At 36.8% G+C, this 22,568-nt stretch overlaps 1 protein-coding gene across 3 annotated transcripts in view; it reads right to left on the reverse strand.

Moving 5' to 3' along the window:
• CA10 (carbonic anhydrase 10) overlaps positions 1-22,568 on the reverse strand; it is a 213,329-nt gene that overhangs the window by 109,323 nt on the left and 81,438 nt on the right. For all 3 annotated transcript variants that reach the window (XM_049812984.1, XM_049812982.1, XM_049812983.1), the window contains one exon: positions 19,712-19,854. In XM_049812984.1, the coding sequence (XP_049668941.1) occupies positions 19,712-19,854 (143 nt within the window). The remainder of the gene's footprint in view (positions 1-19,711; positions 19,855-22,568) is intronic.

Consider the following 22,568-nt stretch of genomic DNA (forward strand, 5'->3'; position numbering starts at 1 on the left):
CTGTCATACAGTTTGTGCCAGCTGTTAACTATAGTATCACTTAAGTGTCTAACTTGCACAAATAGCCATGGTGATATCTAACTACTAGTATGTGTGCCAGTAAGTTGAGGCTGAAAAATTGCAAGTGCAGCTTTATTCACTGCGTTTGATAGGAAGCCGAACAGAAATCTGCAAGAGTTTATCAAATGGCACTCTGCTGGTACAAAAAAAAGAGACTGATCACATTTTAAAGAAAATACTCTTGATCATATGGCTTAGTAAAATAATTGCTAAAAAAGGCTGTTCAGTTTTAGATAACTCATCATTACAAAAGTTGTACTATTTGTGTAACAGAGGTTCCCTAGCATTAAAAATGTTGTGATTCATAATACTCCTGCTTCTAACCTCCTCCTTAAAGTGGCTAAATATTTCAGCCTTCAGCATTCTTGTTAGAAAAACTTTGAAGTGCTGGGGAAAGTAGAGGTGAAGATACCATTGGAAAAAACAAACAAACAAACCAACCCAACCAAAAAAACAAATCATGAAACATAGACAAAGGGAGTAGTAGCAGGAGCAAAAAAAAGGAGTTGGGAATAAAGGGGCCCTCTGTGGGGTGGGGAGAGGAGGAAAGGACTATCATCAAGAACCTCCCTAGCGATTTGAAGAAAAACACTTTGCTGCTTTTATCCCAGCAATTACACTGGAACCATCTCCTGTTATACCATATGTGACACAATGAAAGCCACCCACGCTATCAAAAATGAGAAGGAAGGATCTATTTGGTGAAATGAAGGCAGCACTAGAAAACTTCCCAGTCCTTGCAAGACAAGGCAAAGAAAAGCTTTTATTTAATGTTGTGGCTTGTTGAGCACAGCTTCACTTTGTGACGTGTTGCCGTGCTTACGATAAACAGCTTTTGGGGTTTTCAAATGCCTCAGCTTTGCTTCAGTGTGTTTAATCACCTGCAAAAGCCGTTTATTGCCTTGTATACTTCCCCCATCATGAACATTATCCTTTAAGTATAAGGCTTTATGGTGAGTCTAAGCAGGCCAAATAATGCAAGGGTACAAGGCACTATCAAAGCTGCGTGCAAGCATAGATGAAATAAATCCATATGAGGAATACAGACCATGAAAGTAGAAAGATAAGCTATAGTAATGCAGTGCAATGATTTCACAGGCACTCTGCTTATCCTTTAAAACGCACCCTTGTTTGCTTTGCTGAGAGCCACCCTGGCAATCTCATACGCAACTATCAAAGAAAGATGTATGCATTCAAAGAAAATTATGAGGGATCATGACAGACAAAGCCAGAAAGGCTAATAAAGGGCATTTGTGTGTGCTTTACTTCTGAAGGCTTCAGCTAAGGTGCTTTGAAACAGCTGCAAACATAATAAAAAAAAGCAGAACACCAATAAAGTATTTAAATGAGAAAATATGATATTACTTAGAGCATTTCCTTTATCAATAGAGAAGGACTACATATACTTGTAAAGAACCTTTTCTAAAAGGATATCAAGACCAGGAACAATTAATCAAAGGATTTTTAATATAAAAGAGTAGTTTTTCCTCCTGCGACAGGCAGAGGTAGAAAGATGGTTGAATTCAATTTAGATATCTTTAAAGTTTTTTAGCAGGTATTTTTACTTTGGTTAGGAACATAATGATATCAAGACATGCAGCAACTATGTTGCTACTGAGTTTGATAACAAAGATACAAAATGGTGGCCAGCATAACATCAAACAAAGCAATGACAGTGACACACCTCTCTTTCAAAAAGAGTCTAGTCTCACTAGAATTCCTGACTTCTGTGTGGCCATTTTTTACAGAGAAGATAGAAAAAACCCCAGTGTATTAAAAAATGGAAAGATAAAGCTGATATAAATTGTATATTGGAGGCAAAAGCATTGGATCAAATACCTTTCCTTGCCTTTAACGTCCTGAAATATTTCCATATAGAAGGCATTTTACAGCTATTGACAAAAAGTTTGCCAATTCTTACTCAGTAGAAATTATGAATTTACTACTCCCCTGTGTGGTTTTTAAAAAATTCGTTTTCCTTTTATTTAGAACGTTGACTGCTAAGTGACTTTGCCATGCCACAAAAATTCTAACTCCTATCTTATTTTTTAACCAGGCTTTTGTTACATTTTGTGTATTTCTCAAATTTTTTTCACCCAGATTGATTAAATTACTGTATTCAACTCAGTAATCATTTTTTAAATTTCAGTGATTTCTCAAGCCCACACTCAATGAGTTCTATTGTAGAAACATAGGTTCAATAGTTAAAAGCTATAGTATCACTACATTACATTCTTTTTTATGCATTAAGCTATTTTCTATTTAAAATGTGTTTGGCAAAATCAGGTTTTTTTACTCCCTAGCAGTATTTATACTACTTAACATATCCACCAATTCCTCAGCTGGAACCAAATATTGCTTGCTATCCCCTTCCAAATAGTTTCCTTTGATTGCCAAAAGCAACTCCATCAAATGCAACGGGATTCTATATTTAAAGCAAAATTTGGTTAATGAAAAAAGATTAACATTTAGGCCAATGAGGTGTGTTGGGTCCTCAGCTTCAAAAGTTTGTGAAGAAACTCAAACCCATACAAAAGAGACTCCAAAAGTTCTTAAAACTTGCTTGCAAACACCAACAGGCTAGAATAAAAATCCTGCTGGCTCCTGTAGAGTCAGTGGTGCTTCAGGAATTCAGGCAGACAGAAAGTAAAAGGACTACATCTTGCTATTTCAAGTAAAAATATCAGCACAGAAAAATGATGAAACATTTTGTAGGTTGGCAGAGTCCTTGAGAAAACATAATTTGGGCAATCATGGCATAAAAGACCTAACCATTTCAATGTGCTATTGACTTTAAGGGATGCAGCATAAATATCAGTGTCTGTTTCTGGTTCTTTACCTACATGAAGTGACTTGGACTATAAAATTGAATACTGCTAGCTCAGCCAGTAAGAGTCAAAGCCATAAACCTTGTAATACATGTTTATGTTATGCAAAGTTGCAAAAATAAATAAAGAATCTTGGGGTTTTTTTAAGAAAAAATTATTTTAAGTGTATTCATTGGAATTGAATATACTGTGCTTTTAAGATGATCAGTTGAATTAGTAAGCTAAAAATGATGACATTTGAAGCAAGTAGTGTTGCAGATGCTAAATAACTGGTGTAATTGCAAAGTCAGTAAGGGTCTCCATAAATTCTAATCTATTATGAAAAAAATGTATTTCCAGTGAATGCTTTACCCTTTCATCTCATCAAATTCACTGAAAATTTGTCTAGCTACCTTTAGTTTACAATGCATTTACTCTGAGGTGTCAAAGACAGTCTGAACTGCTTTATATTCAAGAAATAAGGGGGAAATTAATTTCATTAAACTGCAGAAATCTAAAAGCTAGGTTTTCCTTATGAAGAAAAGCAGGCATTTCCTTGGGCTATTCTTAGATGTCTGTGTTAAAGCAGCGGAATACTAGTTAGTGTTTCTGGAGAGAAGTTAGGATCAAAGCAGCCAGAATCTGTTCAACAGACAGACTCACAGCAATGTTGGTTGACAGAGCTTTCTGGAGGTTTCTAGTCCAATCTGCTGCTCCAAGCAGCGCTATTGTCAGTCCTGCATAAAGCAATCCGTGGCTTCATCCAGCTGTCTTTCTTGAGGATTTTGTGTTGAAAAGGAAAAAGAGGGTGTACCTTGCATAGTCCACATCTAGACATGTCTCACTGACTTCAGTTTAACAAAAGATAGTTCTTACCTTTTTCCTGTGCCTTTTGCATGCATTTGTGAAAGTATTGCATAGATGCACACACAAGTACATGAAGGAAGATGCTGAATTTTTACTTATGGTTAATTAAATCCCATAAGCAGCCACAAGTCCTTTGCCCAGTCAATGACTCATCTCTGTCCTGAAGCACCAAAAAGCAGGACCAGTGGTAATTCCATTTTACCAAAACTAACTGGGATTGTAATGTACCTGCAAGGCTCAACTTATATATTACAACTAAGTGACAACTTTCAGTCACAACTGACCTACTTTAGATGGAAAAGTTTCTTCCTGCACTTTTAAATCCATCAGCAGTAAATGTTGAAAAGCTAACCAAAAAGTGCTTAGCTAAATTATACTTGTTGGTTAGCTATACAGAACCTCCTCTCCTTTCTTAGAAGTAATACTGGTAATGTCATATTTGTTACCTTATCTCACTAGTGACTGAATTAAATTTGCCACTTAACCAAGCATGAAATTATGTTTTCAATAATAACTCAATAAAGGCTGCATAAACTGGGAACAATGACATATCTTACTGAAGAATCCGGTATCACCAAAGGTGTCCATTTTAGTCATTAAATAAAGTGTGACTGCCCATCTATAGTGCATCAAGACAGAAAGCTGATAGCTGATAGCCCAGTTAGCCTCAATGAGCCAATAGAGAATGCAGGTAGTAAAGCTCATTGATTCGGCTCAAAATACCATAAAAAACTAATGAAATGTAACTTTCATGTTGCAAAAATTTGCAAAATACATCTCTTTAATGCTTTGTGGACTTTTGCTACCATGGCAGATCTTGAGATGAGAACTATCTTTCTCATTCTGGAATTGCTGTTCTAGTTTCCTTCTTGTTTGCAGCCAGTTTCTGTCTGCTCTAATTGGGTGCTGGTCCTCATGCTCTCTACAGTAGAATCATTCTCTTCCATAACATTCGATGTGCAGAACTCCTCTCTCTTTCTGTCTTCTCATGCTATTAAAAAATGATTGCAGTCAGACTAACAGTAATATTTATAAAGTTTGTTGTAATAAATTGACATACTCAATATTTCATCTAGCACAGCTGTTTTATTCTCCCATTACATACACCAGATGCTGTAATATTGTTCCTAATTTGTACGTGGAGTGTTCAGTTAAAGGCTGCTGCATACTTCCACACCATGCAGCACTGGCTTACAGCTCAACAGCACAGCTCGCTCTCTCCAGTAATCACCTCTATACTGCTCACAGAAAAATGGTAGTCCCAAACCTTCTAAAGATAACAGATGGTATCTGGCAGAGGCAGGAAGAAAAGTTAAAGTGCTGGCATGCATTTCACTTCTCCCAGTAGTTCCTCTTTTTAGGAAACTCTTCAGTATATAGTTCACTGCACATCCCTTTACTCATATGATTACTTATGCAGGGCACAACAGTGCACTAAAAAAGGACAAATGTTACTAGACAAAGGGGTTTAGGTGTTGAAATGGATATGTGGTTTTACAGCTAAAGGGCTTTCAGGAAAAGGCAAGTATAAGTGGAAGAGAAGATATGAGTAAAATCCATTGGCTAAAATAATAATACTTAATCCTTTCAATGAAATAATCAGAGAGCCCAGAACTAGCTGAGGAAAGAGACTGGATTGAGATTTCCTCATTATTAACAGCATTATCAGAGACATAGAAATGAAACAGGTTTTTACCCAAAGAATGATGGAGATGCAAGTGAAATACTCCCTGACTTGTGTTGATTTCTGGGTTCTTATCTAGTGCCTTGTAGAGGTTTTCATCAGCACAGCTTTCAATGAACAAACATATTTTGGAGTTTGTGGTGAAGAATATATTCACAACTGTGTTTCTGATTTTTTTTTTTTTTTTTTTTTTTTTTTGCTTAGATTGTAGGGGATGGAGGATTATTGTTAGCACTCCAGGCAGCAATACACGCAACGTGATAGTCATGGAGAATGAAGGATTGGTCCTTTCATGAGGATATTATGCCTTCACTTGCAGAGGTGAGTATTTGTCATGAAACTGGTCTGAGACTTCTTCCTGCTGAATAATTTCTCCTGTTCCCTTGCACTGTTTTGGGAGAGTAGGAACAGGAGGTGATAAAGCAGCTGGACACATATAAACATCTTGGTGATATTTGCAGTGATATTCTAAGGGGAACTGAGTAAACCTTCAACTTCAAACAACATTTAAAGAACATGACATTTGGAAAAATATCAGTCCATTCAAATATCCTGAGCTGTGGAGGCAGAAGTTTCCCCCAAACCATGGAGACGAATGCAGAGATGCCCACCATGGCTGTTTGAGCTGCTTGACCAGCTGTGCAGTGCCAACTCAGATAGCCTGTATTCATAATTTAAGCTGATAGCTCTGCTTGTTCTTTTTTGAGCTAGCTTTGGTACTTCTGAGCAGATTCTCTTGTAGTGCACCTTTGGCCTGTGAGGCTTACCATGTAGCTGTAAGAGGATTTTAGCTGTGACCTTGCTCAGTATAAGTATAGTAGTCCTTACACGTATCCTTCCATCGCAGTTTGAAATGGTTCTCAGAAGGCTTTGTGATGCTTAGCTCCCTAACTTGAATTTATCACAATAGTAAGAAAACAGCATACCATTTATGTTCAAATGCTGCTGGATCTTCTAAAAGAAGTTTTTCTAAAAAAATCTCTTTAGGTGAGACAATCCTTGGGTACATTGTTAAGATTTTTATCCAAGCAATGTTATGTTCTTATTAGTTTATTAACTTTATTTTTCTTATGATGTTGAGTTCTCAGTGTTGTATGCCCTGAAAGATATTGAAAATGATGCATTTCTGCTGGAGAAAATAGCAGCCAAACACTGATGTGCAAAACAGTGATGTTAACAGCGGCAATCTATAGGATATGTAATTTCTTTCTTTAATATACATCTACCCGTGAAATTCCCTGTTACGTAAGTCCTTAGCTTTGATAGCTCCTGCCTTCACAGATACACACTGTTTGCAATAAGATGCCTATGACAAAAGATACTGCAAATAATTCATTGTGATAGTAACAAACTGGTTGTTGACTTGTTTCCTACTTTCCCGGCACTAACTCCAGTATCTGCTGGCCAGTTTCATCCAACTTTGACATAGAAGGTATCTCAGTGTTTTGTGAAAATTGGGTAGAAGAAAGGACCAAACCAATCTTGTACTGAGGAACGGGCAGGTAAAAGTGGGGTATTACAGACTGCTGTTAGTAGCAGTCAACTGGGCAATCAGCAGGCGCATTTGCAGACTAGCTGGCACAAAGCAACTTGGAAATAGCCACAGCATTTTCTGCATTTGCCTTCTAATGGAGGGGATCTGTGCAACAGTGGAGAAGCGCTAATGGGGGACAGAGGCTATAAAGAAGCTAAAATGAGATTCTGTAGGAAACCAGGCTGCAGTATTGCTTCTGTTTATGGAACACTTTGCGTTAACAGAAGATTTGTCACAAAGAGGCCTCCCAAAAGGTCAAACGAGATACAAAAATCATTTACGACCAATATGTAGCTACCTCAAGGACTGAGGACATTTGGTTGATGAGAAATGCATAAGTAGATGGCACAAAACTTTGTGTGATAATAGAGGACAATTCCATCTGAAATTTGATCATAGATGCTGGCATACATCCCTGTGCTTCCAAACAATATCCTTCTGTAAATATATATATAAAAGGAGTGTGCAGTAAGCACTATAAAAAGCCTGGATACAACATCCATCTGGTCATGGGTAGACAGTGGCTTACTTGCATTGAGAAGATTTCAAATAGACAAGATCAAGTGCCAAGTTTTAACCCTAAAGTTGTGATTTAGAGGCACAGATTTACTGTTGGTTGGCTAACAAATCTGAGAATCTCTCCAATATCACTGCCTTCTGTCCATGCCAAATCCATCTTGCTAGTGAGGTTCTAGGTGCAGTTTCTCTCTCCAGCGTTCAAATCTGTCCCTGGGCAACATCAAAACAGGAGACCTGTTTAACGGTGTTTCTGTGCTACTTGAGCGATACCTAGTAAATAGCCCCTTATGTGTCAGGGAGTTACATCCCAATCCATCTTCAGGCCATCAAAACCATGGCAGCCTGTCGTTTTTAGTAACACACTGAAAGAAAAGATCATGAATGTATATTTGCATCAAAAGCTTAAGTCACTCAAAAGTAGCTATTAATGTCCATCATGTAAATACTATGCTTTACAAAACTAAATACAAAAATACCAAATAAATGGAAGGGCTGTGGTGATATCAAAAGTACATTTGTGTGATTAAAAATTATTCACATTTTAATCCTTTTTTTTTCAAAGGCTTCTTTGCACAGTATATTTGAACACTATTTTGGGTAGAGGTCTTAAATAGTCCTAGATGAAACAGGACTAGATGAAATACTTAGTTAAGGCTAAATACTTAGTTAAGGCAAAGTATCTTCAAAGGAGCTTTTAAGTGCCACCTCAGCACAGCTGTGCTGCCCTTGGCATAGCCCTGGAAGATGTGGTGATTTAAAGTCATACTGCAATACATTTCTTTGCCCTGTTTGTGTGGCAGGGAATGGAGGACTGCAGAATGCGAGTACAGGGATTTAATACTATCAGTAGCAAATTATGATGTTGATATGCTGCCTCCAGCTGCTCGCTAGGGCACAGAAGAAAGGATATGGGAGTAAAGGTTATACCAATTCCTTTTTACTACACATCTGAAGAACATAAAGAAACACAATTTGTCCTTATTAACCCTTGCTTGCTCTTCTCCTTCCCCTTCCTCCTCATCCCCGATATACACCTCAAATGTATCTATGTGGCAACATGTCATATAAGTTAGTGTATTCTATGCAACATCCTCTTCTGCTGAATAGCTTCCCTGAGACAGGTGGCACTGAGTTGTTAAAATAAATAAGAGTGCAGTATGCAGTACATTTTTTTTCTGAGCAGTATCTCACAGGTTAGAGATTAGCACTACTTATATTTATATGATGTATGTTTTCACCTTGATCCCCAAAGCGGCTTTGAGATAGTCAGACCTTGTGAATTCATAACACTGAAATAAAGAGTCATCTTTCTTGAAAAAACAGAATTCTCTTTTAATAGTCCCTTCAGATGCTCCAACTGCCTTTGTGAAACAATACCCTCAGGGTATATCAGCACCCATATGAACTTCCTTCAGATGGTTTCAAGCTGTGATGCAAGTTATACAGATTTAAGTTCAAGATAACTTTACTGAAGCCATCCCCTTTACCTATTCACAGCATTATTCAGAGCTGGAGCTGATGCAATGGAGACAAAACAAATTCAAAAAAATCAACAGTTTATTGACTTTCCTTATAAATGATGCTGTTTCTTCAAACTGATGCTTTAATTAAATGTCTTACAGTGAGTTTTCAGATTCTGAAAAATCCTGGAAAATAGACTGCAGAAGAAACCTTATATGTTCATTTGCCTTTATTTGACAGCTGAAATGATGAATGATAGGATACAGCTTTAGAAAAAAGAGGTAAACGAAGAGTCTCATACACAAAGGCATACATACAAACACACTTATTCTTCCTATAAGACAGATGTTCTAAAGTCAGAGAGAAAAGATGAACTGGATCCTGGAGAAGACTCATGAAAATGGGACTGTGATGTATTTGGCATTTCCTACTCATGTATCGAGATTCTACATTTTTTTCTATTCTTCTATGCAAGTTTACAAAAGGAATTGTTTCTTTATTTTAATCATCTTCTTCACAGTTGCCAGTTAAAACAGACTCCCCAATGATTTTTGGTACTCAAGTTTAACTTCCTTCTCTGTTTTTTCTGGTTTAAAAGCTAAAATTTCCATTGTTAGACCTATAGTGATAGTTTGGGACTGTTTCTTGTTCAGGGACACAAGCAATAACTTGATAAAGAAGCTGGAGGTAAAACTCTTCAGTTATAATTGCTTTCAGTTGAAAGTTACATAAAACAAACAATAGTTACAGATTCAAACACTTACCTAAGTGACACAGAGGGCTACCACACATCTAAGCAATATTACTACGAGCTATGATTTTCTGTCACTTTCTGTACAGGAACAACATATCCCAAATTAAAAAAAAAAAGGGTACATGCAAAAGGATTATTTTCTCTTTCCAATTTTCTTGCAAGGCCTGCAACCCCCTGTAATATACACTGTCCCTTACATTAAGAACAGTTTCTTACCCCCAATTTATGTACATTTTCCTCCTCTGCTCCAGAATCATCTACTGATGGTTTTCCTCAGCGTGTTGAGTGACAAGCAGCTTAAATACCCCACTGCTTTACCACCCAGATCCCAGTTTGATGAGGAGCTGCTGATCCACAGATTTGTTTTTGATTATTAGGTACAGTTCATTGACCACTGCTTCATTTTTTTCCCTTAAGCTCCTTTCTAGCATCTAATCCTAAAATACATAGCTTAATTCTCCTAGCTACAAGCAAACCGTGACTGCTTCAATCTTCAACAATCAGCGATTAACAGTACCAGGAGGAAAAACAATGAACTTGCACTTCTCTCTAACACCAAACTGCTACTCAGAATTCTGAATGGCATATTTGACTGCCACAGCAATTTGTATTTCACCCTGGCAGCAGTGTTATTTATCCCCGTCTTTCCTAGCTTACAGCAGAATTGATGTGTGTCTATTATAAAGTACCTACTCCAGCTGCAAGACAGGCAGAAATCCCTGCCAAATATATGGTGATTTCTTGATTACATTCAGTGTAGAACAATACAGGGACATGTGACTAAGAGAACTCTTATCTGTTGTGCTGGAGACACAAAACCAAAAAAAGTTTCACAAGCACCAGACTTGCAATTATTTTGTGCTTAATGCTCCAGCCACAAAGCAGGTTTACTTAACCTTAACTTTCTAAACTTTTACGTGACTGAACTGATGATAAGTCACTGTGGGTCTTAGTTTATTTCCTGATTGTTTTCACTTATTTGGAGTTGCTGCAATCCAACAACAAACAGTCTCCAGTCCATAGCTTTAACCATTTTGGATGAAAGTGAGAGTTATGTAAAAAAAGGAAGAGAACTTTTCCCCAGTTCCTCAACGGCTTCATCTCATTCCAGTTTGTCAGGAACTGGATCTCTTACAGCTCACACTTCACAGATGCCACCAACAGGCCACAAGCAATCACTGTGCCTGCAGTCTGCATAACTATTCGGAAAACTGGCTTCATACCTTACTCCCACAAACAGATCTTCAGCCAAAATGTATCTCCTGCCTAGATGGGCAGCGGACACCTAACATACATCATAAAGTCTCCTCTATCCATGGTTTCCTAATCTACACTCTGTTATAGAATTCCAGAGCGATTTGTAAATCATCTTCAGGAAAAATTGCTTGGATATAAATACATACTTCATGGATGCAGGATATAAAGGCTTATCAGCTAACAGTCAGTCTTGCCACCAACTTCAATTGGTGAAGAACCAAAACCACAGCCAACATACCGTTAGAAGCACTATTCATTATGCAATATATTTGCCTGCCAGCTAGGAAGCTGCAAAGCTCAAATGTTTGAGCTCACCTAGGAGAATAAACTAATACTGAAATAAAAAGAACTGAAGAAGAATTATTTTGAACTGTCAATAAATAATTATTTACTTATCAGTTCAAAATAATTTCAAGCTGGGCTTATATTGATTACAAAAAAGGAAGAAGAAAATCTGTCTTGGATGCTGCGTAAATTCTTCTTAAATGTTTAAGAAACTGTTGCAATGCCGTTTTTTAACACAGGTAATGTTAGCTACTATAGCTATGTAGCTGTTTAAGATTCTGAATATGTCACCTTCCTAAACGACTGATAACTGAACATAACAGGCACCTAACATTTGCTTTCTGAGAAGAAAAAGAAAAGAAGTTTCCAATATACACAACCATTCATCATAAAAACTGCTTTACAAATTACAGCCTTTTGCCATTGAACTGAGAGCACAATATTGCAAAATATTGAGGCCAGGATTTACCAGAAGGAGAGGTATGTGGATTCTCATTAGTTCTGGTTGGCATGGCAAGTGTTTTGCCTCAGATGTACTGGTGGCAGCTCAACAATAACCTTATATATGCTAGCATCTTCCCCAGATATCTTGACTTTGATAATATGATTCAACTTCTGTGTACAAAATGACATGGAACATCCGCATCCATTACAGCAGGGTCTCAGTAAAAAACATTTCCCTGATATTATGCCCAAAATACCCACTTTCAAGGAAATATTATCATATTTTACGAAGCTTCAATATGTCATACTTTTATTATTTTATGTTCGTAACAAAAAAAGCAAAGAATGAATCATCCTTCTGAGACCAGGAAATGTGTTTTAACAATGCTAAAATACAAAATTATATTCCATTTAAAACACAGGGTGTTAGGAGACTTGCACGCCTTTACTATGATAGCAGGAACAGTATGAGAGAAAAAAAATCTTCAGCTTTTTCATATCACTGGTTATAGCCCCAAGTACGGAATCAAGTACAAAGACAAGATATGTGTTACTTTTACTTCTGCAAGGCTTGAAATAAATACCTAGATTTATAAATAGACCTAAGTGCAGGATGAAATAAATCCAAATAAGATACTATAAAACCAATGCATGATGCATATTAGAAGATAGAAAAAGGGCATTAAGAACAAAGCTGGTACTTTTGAAAAATCCTTTGACTATATCAAACTACTTAGTAGTTGGAGGCCAGCTGCTGCTCCAATCTTTTTTTGAAGCTACATCATTGTAGCTTCAATGAAAACAGGAAAGCAACTTATTGAAATAAACAATTGAGGAGAGAAGAAAGCAAGCAATGGAAAAGACCTTTGGCTAGTATCAGTTAGCCCAGCTTCAATAATATCACAGACTCTTTAACCTTCTAATGGATCTACTGCCCAATGTCCATAACAGCAGAACCCCTTGATGTTTCAAATAACTTCCCATTGAATTCATTTCCAGGGTTAGCACACCTACATGAGTTGCTTTTAATTACTACACAACTGCAGCTGAGGTACAGTTTAACATATAATTTGAAAGGTACTGCTGCCACAATGAGAATATATCTGGAGCTCTAAACCAGGGTACAATATAGCTTGTGGACAAAGCCTGCGGAATCACTTTTTGCCAAATCTAGGATCTCCTAGGAAGTTTCCCATGGCAGAAAAGTGAGCTTGTTTTATGACACTAGACAAGATTAAATGTCAAGCAGAGTAGTTACACTGGAGCAAAACCCCCCTTGATATTATAAAGAAGCTGTAGAAATGCATTCTTGTGCCCATTCAGGACTCCTTTACGATTTCAGTTGTGCTCCACCATCATAGACAACCAGAAATTTAGAACACACCAAGATGTACATCTGAGTCCCCACATATTCCAAATTGATTCGATCTCAAGAAAGGATTACTGAAGTGATAAGGAAACAGAAGTCCCAGTATAGAGACAGATCTAGACCCTGAATATATTTTTTATATATGGTCTACCAGCAGGAAAGTTTGCAAGTACCTCTGAAATAATACTTAGCTTTTTTTTCCTGTGCTAAAGTCAATGATGAGAACAAATAACAAGTTACATTAACCTGCTGGTTTCTTTTTATGTTCACTTACTAACACATCTGAGAACATGCAATACTGTAGAAGTATTAGAAATGTTAAACAATTATTTAAGCAGCAATACTATATTTCATTTTTTATTCATTAAAGTTTTTGATGTGTGCATCAGATTTTTGACTTTCTAAAGCCACTCTAAATCAAAACATCATATTATTAAGCCCTCTAAAAATTCATCACAAATCAGTTTACAGATGACATTGATGTCTTATTGCCATCCATTCCTCCTGGATCATTTCTAACAATTCATTTTTTATATTCCTGCAGTGCTGAAATATGGTTCACACCAGTATCTGTCCTTTTAGTAATCACCAAGGCAAAGCTTGGCAGTTGTCATATATTGCACTCTTGAGAAAAATGCTAGTAATACTCTGAATTGATTGAACAGAATGGAATCAGAACTAGCTGGCAGAGAAACCATTTAACTGATTTCAATTCATAAATCTCTTTTCTCCTACCCTATTTTAGTTTAGAAACTGCTAAATATTGCTATTATCTTGTGATGCATAGAATGAACCAATTATTTATAAAGATATTAGTTTAAATAATATGTGATTGCATTCATTAATGTCCCATATGAGCACTCAGACTTATGGATCTTACTGTGTAACTTTCATTTATGCACACTGAGCTAGAGAATGTATATAACAGTCCTCGGCCGGCAGACATTGATTTATTTATTTCCCCAGAGGTCAACATCAGGAACAATGGCCTTCCTTGTCTAAAAAATTAAGTGATTTTAAACAGAACTTTACCTACTTTAAACCACAATTTAAATCCTTGAGCATGACCTAAAATGATCAGTAAGACACAGCATCACTTACGTGAAAAGGTTTAATTAATTAGTAGGGATGCACTTGGCATCTGAAGCAAATGCTGTTACTTAACACATTTTTAGGAGAAAAAAAATAAGTACGGCCAAGAACTGTAGTTCAGTCTTAAAGAATCTTGGAAATAGGGCTCTTGAAATTAGAGTCCACAGAGAATCAGGAGATGAAAGGTAGATGGGCTACAAGTAAATCAGGGGACAGATTTTGGGGGATGTCCTGGTTTCAGCTGGGATAGAGTTAGTTTTCTTCCTAGTAGCTGGTACAGTGCTGTGTTTTGGATTTAGTACGAGAATAATGTTGATAACACACTGATGTTTTTAGATGTTGCTAAGTAGTGTTTCTACCAAGTCAAGGATTTTTCAGCTTCTTATGCCCAGTGAGCGAGGAGGCTGGAGGGGCACAAGAAGCTGGGAGGGGACACAGCCAGAACAGCTGACCCAAACTGGCCAAAGGAATATTCCATACCATATGACATCATGTCCAGTGTATAAACTGGGAGGAAGGCTGGCTGGGGGCCGATAGCTGCTCAGGGACTGGATGGGCATCAATCAGCAGGTGGTGAACAATTGCATTGTGCATCACTTGTCTTTCCTGGGTTTTATTTCCCTCTCTTTTTGTTACCTCCCTTTTCATTACTATTATTATTATTACTGTTATTGTTAATATTATTATATGTTAAAATTTTATTTCTATTATTAAACTGTTCTTATCTCAACCTACAAGTTTTACTTCCCCCCCCCCCCGATTCTCTTCCCCATCCCATGAGGGTGGGTGAGGGAGTAAGCGAGCGGCTGTGTGGTGCTTAGTTGCTGGCTGGGGCTAAACCACAACCGGGGCCCAAAGGCAGAGCTGCCGGAGAAGACAGACTGCCAGCACTGGTGAATGAAAGAAGGAATCCCAGCAGAGGACTAGCTCATTGAGAAGTGAGGTGGTTTGCTCACCCACTACTATTATCCATGACAGTCCAGAAATCCCTGCTTTGTAGACTGAAACCCATAGTGCTTGCTGCCTAAATGTCACTAGGCTACACTGGCTCGTCAGTAAAGTTATTCTTTTGTCCTGTTGCTGATTGCCTTGGTGCTTGTGTGAATCCAAAGAAAAAAAGCAGAGAAAGTAAAAAGGTGTTTTTCTTTGTGACGGAGTGGAGGAGTGTTATTTGCATATTAATAAGCCTTTGTATTGTTTATTAAAAAAGGCTGTTTATCTGAAATCGGCTGCATGTTGAACTCACTAAAATGGATAATCAAGAGACAAAGCTGGGCCTGAGAGAGAACAGAAACTTGGGGAGTTTCCTCAAAAGCAGCATTTCTTCTGGGCAATTAATCCACATGTAAACGTATTAAATATCTTGTGCTGAGATTCTGGATCTTGAAATCCAATTATCTGTATCAATGATATTCAGCCTTCAGGACCTGAAAAGCCACTTTCTCAGGAAAGAGAGAAGCACAAACATGCAAAATAACACAGCGCGAATCAGAATAACATCTGATGATGCTTGAATTGTAAATCGCATGACCCAATACCGCACTACAATTGTTGGACAGCACATAAAGCAATATATTATTGCTCACTGGAACTTTATTGTGAAAAAGTGGATCAAAGAGGTATAAATATTTGGCAAATTGCATCGCCATCCCTTTTGCTCCTCAGTGGAATGGGAAGAATTTTCTTCTCAGCCTCAGAGTGGAAGTAACTATTAAGTCACTCAACCGTGTGACAGCCCACGGACTGTACTTTTGTCCCCTTGGAGGCTGCAGGGTAGGAAGACAGTGATGTTGTCCTTCATACTCTCCTTTCAGACCATTCCTTTTCTTCAGAAACAAGAAAATTATTATCTTATTCCCAAGTGGTCTAAAAAATTGTAGGAAAATCTCAGCCTGGTTTCCTAAAATGCCTTCTATTACTAATACTGAAATAAAATAAATTCTCTAATGGACTCAGCTAGAAAGGCAGGTTCATAAGGTGGAATCTTTAGTCATAAATTCTGTAATGGAATGGTTTGGAACAGTTTTGGTCTCCTGAGCTGGAAATTGAGAACTAAACAGGTTCACAGAAATTAAGCAATGCTCCCCAGCCCCAAAAAATAAAGGCTCGGAAGAAACGCGTGGTAAGGAATGAAAGAGTTAAGAGGAAGTATTAAGTCTGTGATTATATCACCCAGTTATGTATTATTTTAATTTCTCTAGTCTTGCATTCTGTTCCTGTGGGTGAACTAATTCTGTTCCTTCTTAAGTTATTTTCAGAAGTGAAGGACACACAGTAGAAATGTTATTTTCAAAATCAAATAAACATTTGAGTTTTCAAACTCATAAAACTGATTTCTACTTTCAAAGCAAAAAATTTTGTTAAAGATTTGAAGTTACTGTTCCAAGACTAACTGCACTGAATGTTTCTTTCCATCTAGCTCTCTCTTAAGGCTTGTCTCTCCTCCCAGCTCCCTTTTCAAGAGAGGTGTATATTTTTGACTCTGTGTGCAACTAGCTGTCTCTCTTGTTCACTATGCATGTAAGTTAGCTTATTATAACTTCGATTTGAAACCACATCAAATCCCTTTTTTATTTATTCATAATTTTTCTTAGGATCGGTTCCATAAAACCTTTTTGTGTACAGCATAATCACAGCTAAGTCTTGTCTAAGAAATTCCCTGGCTGCTATATCAATTGGTTCATTGCCCTGAAAACTGAAGTGCTTCAGCCCACATGAAACACACCTCCATTTTTAACATATAGAAAACATTACCAAAAAAGTGAACACAAATATACTACCTGCCAAATCAAATCCTCACTGAAGCCTTAACTATGAGCAAAGAATTTTTTTAAGGCATTAAAATTGTAGTCTTTTCCTCAAAGAAGAATTTTGATTCAACCACTCTAGAAACCTCTCTAAAACAGACCACAACCAGAACAAATCCTGTTCTTGTAAGATGATGGATGGCCATCACTGTTTGATAGCAGCAGGATAATATTTGCGAGTGTGGTAAGAATACCTCATCACTGATAGAGCATCTCCTAGGTTATCAGTGCCTCTGATATGTTATTAATAATCAGACATTTGCTTCACCCTGAGCTGGTACAAAAAACCAGCTGAATTCTTAGAATTGCTAAAGACATTAAATATTCTGAAACTCCTGGCTTTGACTCACTGATAACTTCCATGTAATTTTGTTCTTGACTTTCATATTATGTCATACTGTAATTTATAAATAAACTGAAATATATCAGCCTTTACATAAATAGCAGAGTCAGTATTTTTTTTGTTGTTTCAAAATGAAAAACCTCAATGCATTTTTGTTTAAAAAGCAAAATGTACGTATTACCCTGAAATTTGGGCTATAGTTGGAAGCATTACTGTCCTTCAGTAAGTAACAATACCACCATTTTATCATTTCTGTGATGAAGCTTACATCGATTCTGATGTATGTGCACATGTACCACCAGAACCTCAATGGGAAGTACAGAGTAAATTCCTAACATCTCATGCTGTTTACAGCAGAAATCTCATTTGTCAAGACAACAGGAGAAGATAAATCATTTTGGAATAACCTTTTGTTAGTCTCTGCTTGTTCTGACATTGTAAGTCACAATGCCTTTTCATCTGCATTGTTCTGTATTGCGGATTGAGTAGAAGAAAACCGCCTGCATGGAATAAGCATCAAAGTCTTTAAAATACCCTCTCATGCACCCGCACATAAGGGAAGCAACACAAAACCATTATGAACTAATGACTATTTCCAAGAGTGCTAACAGGTTCAAGATGTTTTATTTATAAAATAATTTTAGAATGGAAAAGTATCAACCCTTTGGTTGGATAAACAGAATTGATAACTTAGTTGTTTGAGGCTTACACTTCCGTACTGTAAATACATTCTTTAGTGAAAGAAAAATCATTAAGCATAATCATTAGGATCAGTTTGTTTTTTGAAATGCTTTCAAATGACTGCCTCTCTTTGAATGGTAATTTAGGAACCAAGTAAATCTCAGAAATTTTTTTTGCTGCTGCACTCTGAAATTTGTCTGTACTCCTAATTTTTAGTAAGTATAATTATTTTAGTAAATATAAATGGAAAGAATGAGTTAGCATGTAACCTTGGCAATGCAGAAAATACTTTTAAGACCTATGTATGTAAAATGTCCGTAACTACGCTATTGATATGAGCATCAGATTATTAAAAGTGAAACATGCTTGGTATCCAAATCTGCTTTCATTGTTTAGATTTGTTAACATTCTGCATTTTTTTCACTGTATACACTGATATATAACAGCTTCAATTCTGCTTCTGAGCACTGGGTCAGCAAGCACAAATGCACGTGCTTGAGTGTTTTTCAAATTCATCACCATAAATAATTTCTTGTGAATTATTTTGACTTATATGCATGCATTAGCACAATGCTTCAACATCTGAGTTGCAAAAACTTGTAGAAACTTTTACTGAACTTAAACTTTTTACTACAATAAAAACTTTGTCCAAATTTTAGCTCCTAACATAAGTCAGATATAGTATAAAAAAAATGGAGGATATGATCACTGATTAGCATCTATTGGCAGTATTTCTATATGTACACGTACCTCAGACAACAATCTCCACCCATTTGCAGAGCATCATTTTGTCAAGATTGTTTTCTGCCTCCACCTTTAAGCTATGTGGACTAGCCTGGAAGTCGAGGTTCCTGAGCCACAGGTAGACATATTATCTAACCCATAATGACTTTGTTTTCATACCTCAGTTTATTAAGATATACTTTCCGAATCTGTGTAAACAAGATAAGGTTTCTATATATAAAATTTAAAAAATATTATTGGTCAAGAATAGTGGTTAATAAACTAGTCAGCTGTGGCAGTCACTTTTCAAAAAGAAATTATCATGCTGATGTTAGATGAGTAAAATAGTCTTTGCTAACCTATCATTTCCACCTGATCCAATATCCTTGGAGATTTACTTATGATCTATTAAAATAAATGTTGCCATTCTGTTTTCAAATTAATACATGTGAGGAAATGTCCAATAAAAATCTTATAATGAGTGCCAACATACTCTAGATAACACAGAAACCAGATTATTTTTTGAAGACATCTGTCTGCCTGTCCCATGCTGAGATATGTACCTCGTAGTTCCTTTTATTTCGTAACTTAAAGAACCTCATTCATCCCTTCCTACCCCTTAACATGATGACACTGCAATGTTATCCTGATTTAGATGACTAAAAGGACTTGGCCATCTTAACCACCACTTTTAGAATAGCGTCTTCAAAAAGCCACTCAAGATGAACACAAAGTTTAATTATAAATGTGGAGTTTCTAAGAGAGATGCTGTTTTTTCAGACTGTAGAGTTTCAAGTAACAGTTAATATGAAAATACAAATACGTGCTAGAAGACACCTAAAAATGTACAATTGCTACCTCTCCAGCAGAGATGAAATTGTGTGATTTGCAAAGCACTATGTTGTTATTCTGCCTTAGAGCTAACTGAGATAAAAGTGTAAATGCTTTAGAAATATAAAATATAGCAAATGTTTGTAAGTCTACTAACTTCATGTTTTTATACAAGAACATGATATACACATACCTTTCTTCCCCCTGTGTTTATGCGAAGTGGAGTTAAGAAGGGATCAAAAATCATATGGCTGGTTTCAATATTGACAGGTGACTGTCTTTTCCCAACAGAGCAAAGATTCCAAGCTGAGTTCACCAAACCCCAAAAGGAGGGAACTGCAAAATATAAAAAAGTGCAAGTTTAAGAAAAGTCTGGAAAGACTAGAAAAACACATGCAGGGCAGATAGCCAGATAATTAAACTTGTCATATTCTCTGCACACACACGCTAAAACTGAAAACAGGCAAATTCATCTAGCACTTGAAATTTAAAACTTCATACACAAAGACCAAAACATTGTTTCATAGAGTTTTTTATCAGGAAAGAAAGTTTGGGTTTTGTTTTTGGTTTTTTTTTTTTTTTTTCTTTTCTTTTAAAGGTACCTAGATGCCATTATCACTTAAAGGATCCCAGATGCAATTATAAATAGTTCCTTTGCTGTTAGTATTATAGGATATTTACTGAGCAATAGGAATGTGACTCATTAGTTCTTATGATAATTTTGCATACATTCAATATGTTCTTGGACTGAAACAATTCCATTCCACACAATATTTAAAAAAAGTCTTAAGATTTAGAAGAATTCATTAAAAAACACAGAATTATTATAAGAGAAACTCACACATTGTGATCCCAGAGAACAAGCCTGCTCTCTAGACAGGTTCTACTAATTTCTGTTCCATTCAGCCAAACCTTTCTTTAGTCAAAGTTTTGATCTAAAAAACCTCTTGTTGGAAATGCCAACTTCTTCACTCTGGTGGTGAAGAAGGATAGTTCCTTCCCTATACATGCAATGGCTTGGAACATGGAGGACCCCCTGATTTTTGACAAGCTGAGTTACTTTCTGTACCCCTAATTGGAAAAATATGTGATGTAACCATATACTGCTTCTTATCAGGTAGCTGCAGGCTGAAGGTCATATTGCATCTAATCTGCAATTTATGGACAAGGTCACCCTGAACTTCTCTTCGGGTGCTGAAAAAATTTCTGAGTAAATGAGTAAAGAAAAAATAATAAGATACACAAAGGACACATTTAGATTTGTGTGTGCACACTTTGTCCCTGTCTGAAGTCTATAAGGCAACTTTTACTTTATCAGAATTATTCTGCAGTTTTGTGTAGCACGTGGAAATTTCACAGGTGCAAACATTGATGGCTTTTTTGGCCTTATTTTTTCTTTTTACATGTTAAAAGTTTTCCAAACCCTTGAGCCTCAAAACATTCTTCTAATCTACAAACTGCATGTGGCAAAAGGCTACAAACCCAGACTGGGGGAAGGACAATGTGGCTGAGCCCTTGGGGCAGGAACCCAGGTGTTTTGCCCAGAGGGTGGAGCTGAAAAAAAAATAAATCACCCATCAGCTGCTTATAAAAGGCTTTTCGGTGGCTGTAGTTAGTTGTACACAGGATTTTGTAGTGTGAGTGCTTGCTTCTGCTTGCAGTTTTTGGCTTCTCTCGTGGGAGTCGTGTAAGGTTTGGGCTGGTTTTGAACCTAACATTTGTAAAAGACTTAATCCATTAGGAAGATATTCCTTGGAGGGGAGACAGCTGGAAAATACCTTCTGAGTAGAGTAGCCTTATGAAAATGGCTGATCTTAGTGAGTGTTTTCCTATCATGTTTTATAGAACAGCTCATTTCTTTTTGCCCTTGAAGTTTGATTGTCCTTAGGTGTAAAACTTTGGTTGGGTTAATACATTGCTTCATGTAACTTTTCTACAAAAGTAAATAAACGTTGGGGTTCTTTTTAGGCTATTGCTTGCACAGCGAAACTTAGGATGAGTATCTACACAGAAGTGATGGAAAGTGTTTTGGAGTTGTTGAGTATCTGTCTATTCCAGTAGTTCATAAGCTATTGTCCACAGATGTTACTTTTATTACAAAATAACTGAGAACTCAATTTTCAGCTGAAGCTCTTTCTTCCTTTGTGCTAGCCTGCCTGTGCATCTACAGGTGCTACATATGTAGGTGAGCTCAGACAGCCCTGAAGGGATCCAAGTGGTACAGCCATAACTGACATGTTACAACTAGCAAAGCTTAGTTTCCTTGCATGCAGTTTTGAACTGAACATGAGCTACTACTACTACCTTAAATTCACTGGTGAAGTATTTTTTTTTTCTTAACACCTGATAAGGATAATCAGATCAGCTCACATGCAAAGCCCAAAATTGATAACTACTCTTAGTATGTACTGTACAAAATCTGTAAGGAGGGATGCTAGTGTAGTGCTCTATTGCTCTGAGAAAGGAAAGATCAGGGAATAGCACCCAAAATGGCTAGGAGTGCAGCTGCCCACATAAAATTATGTCAGTAATCTTTTATTTGAATAATAAACTCTGTGTGTGACCACCCCATAGAAGGTAAGATGGAAGGCCTTTAAAATAAGTGAAGCTTTGTGTGATCAGAAAAATGAACAGGCAGTATGGTCTTAAAAATTTATTTGGCTCCTCTGTTTACCCTACCAGTCAATTCCCACTTCCACTGGAGACTTACAAGACTATAGAAGTTCCCAGAGTATGCTAAATGATAGTGCTAATGCTTTTAAATTGAATAAATTTAGTGCAATTAAAAATTAATTATTTGTGCTTTTTCTCAAAAGCAATACCATAATATATCACTTCAGTTCTTGTCAGAGAGAAAATCCCTCTTTATGCAGAGGTCTAAAATAAAAGTTTAGGTTAATTGAGATAGCCTGGTTTTCCTTGATAAATCCCTCTGTATTGTTATGTAAAAAACCCCAAACAAACAAACAAAACAGAAAAAAAACCCCAAACACACCAAAAAACCCCTATAGAGCTGTAGGTTCAAGAGGGAAAAATATTAAAAGGGAAAT

Source organism: Accipiter gentilis, chromosome 10 (genome assembly GCF_929443795.1).
Source record: "Accipiter gentilis chromosome 10, bAccGen1.1, whole genome shotgun sequence".
NCBI classification, from domain to species: Eukaryota; Metazoa; Chordata; class Aves; order Accipitriformes; family Accipitridae; genus Astur; species Astur gentilis.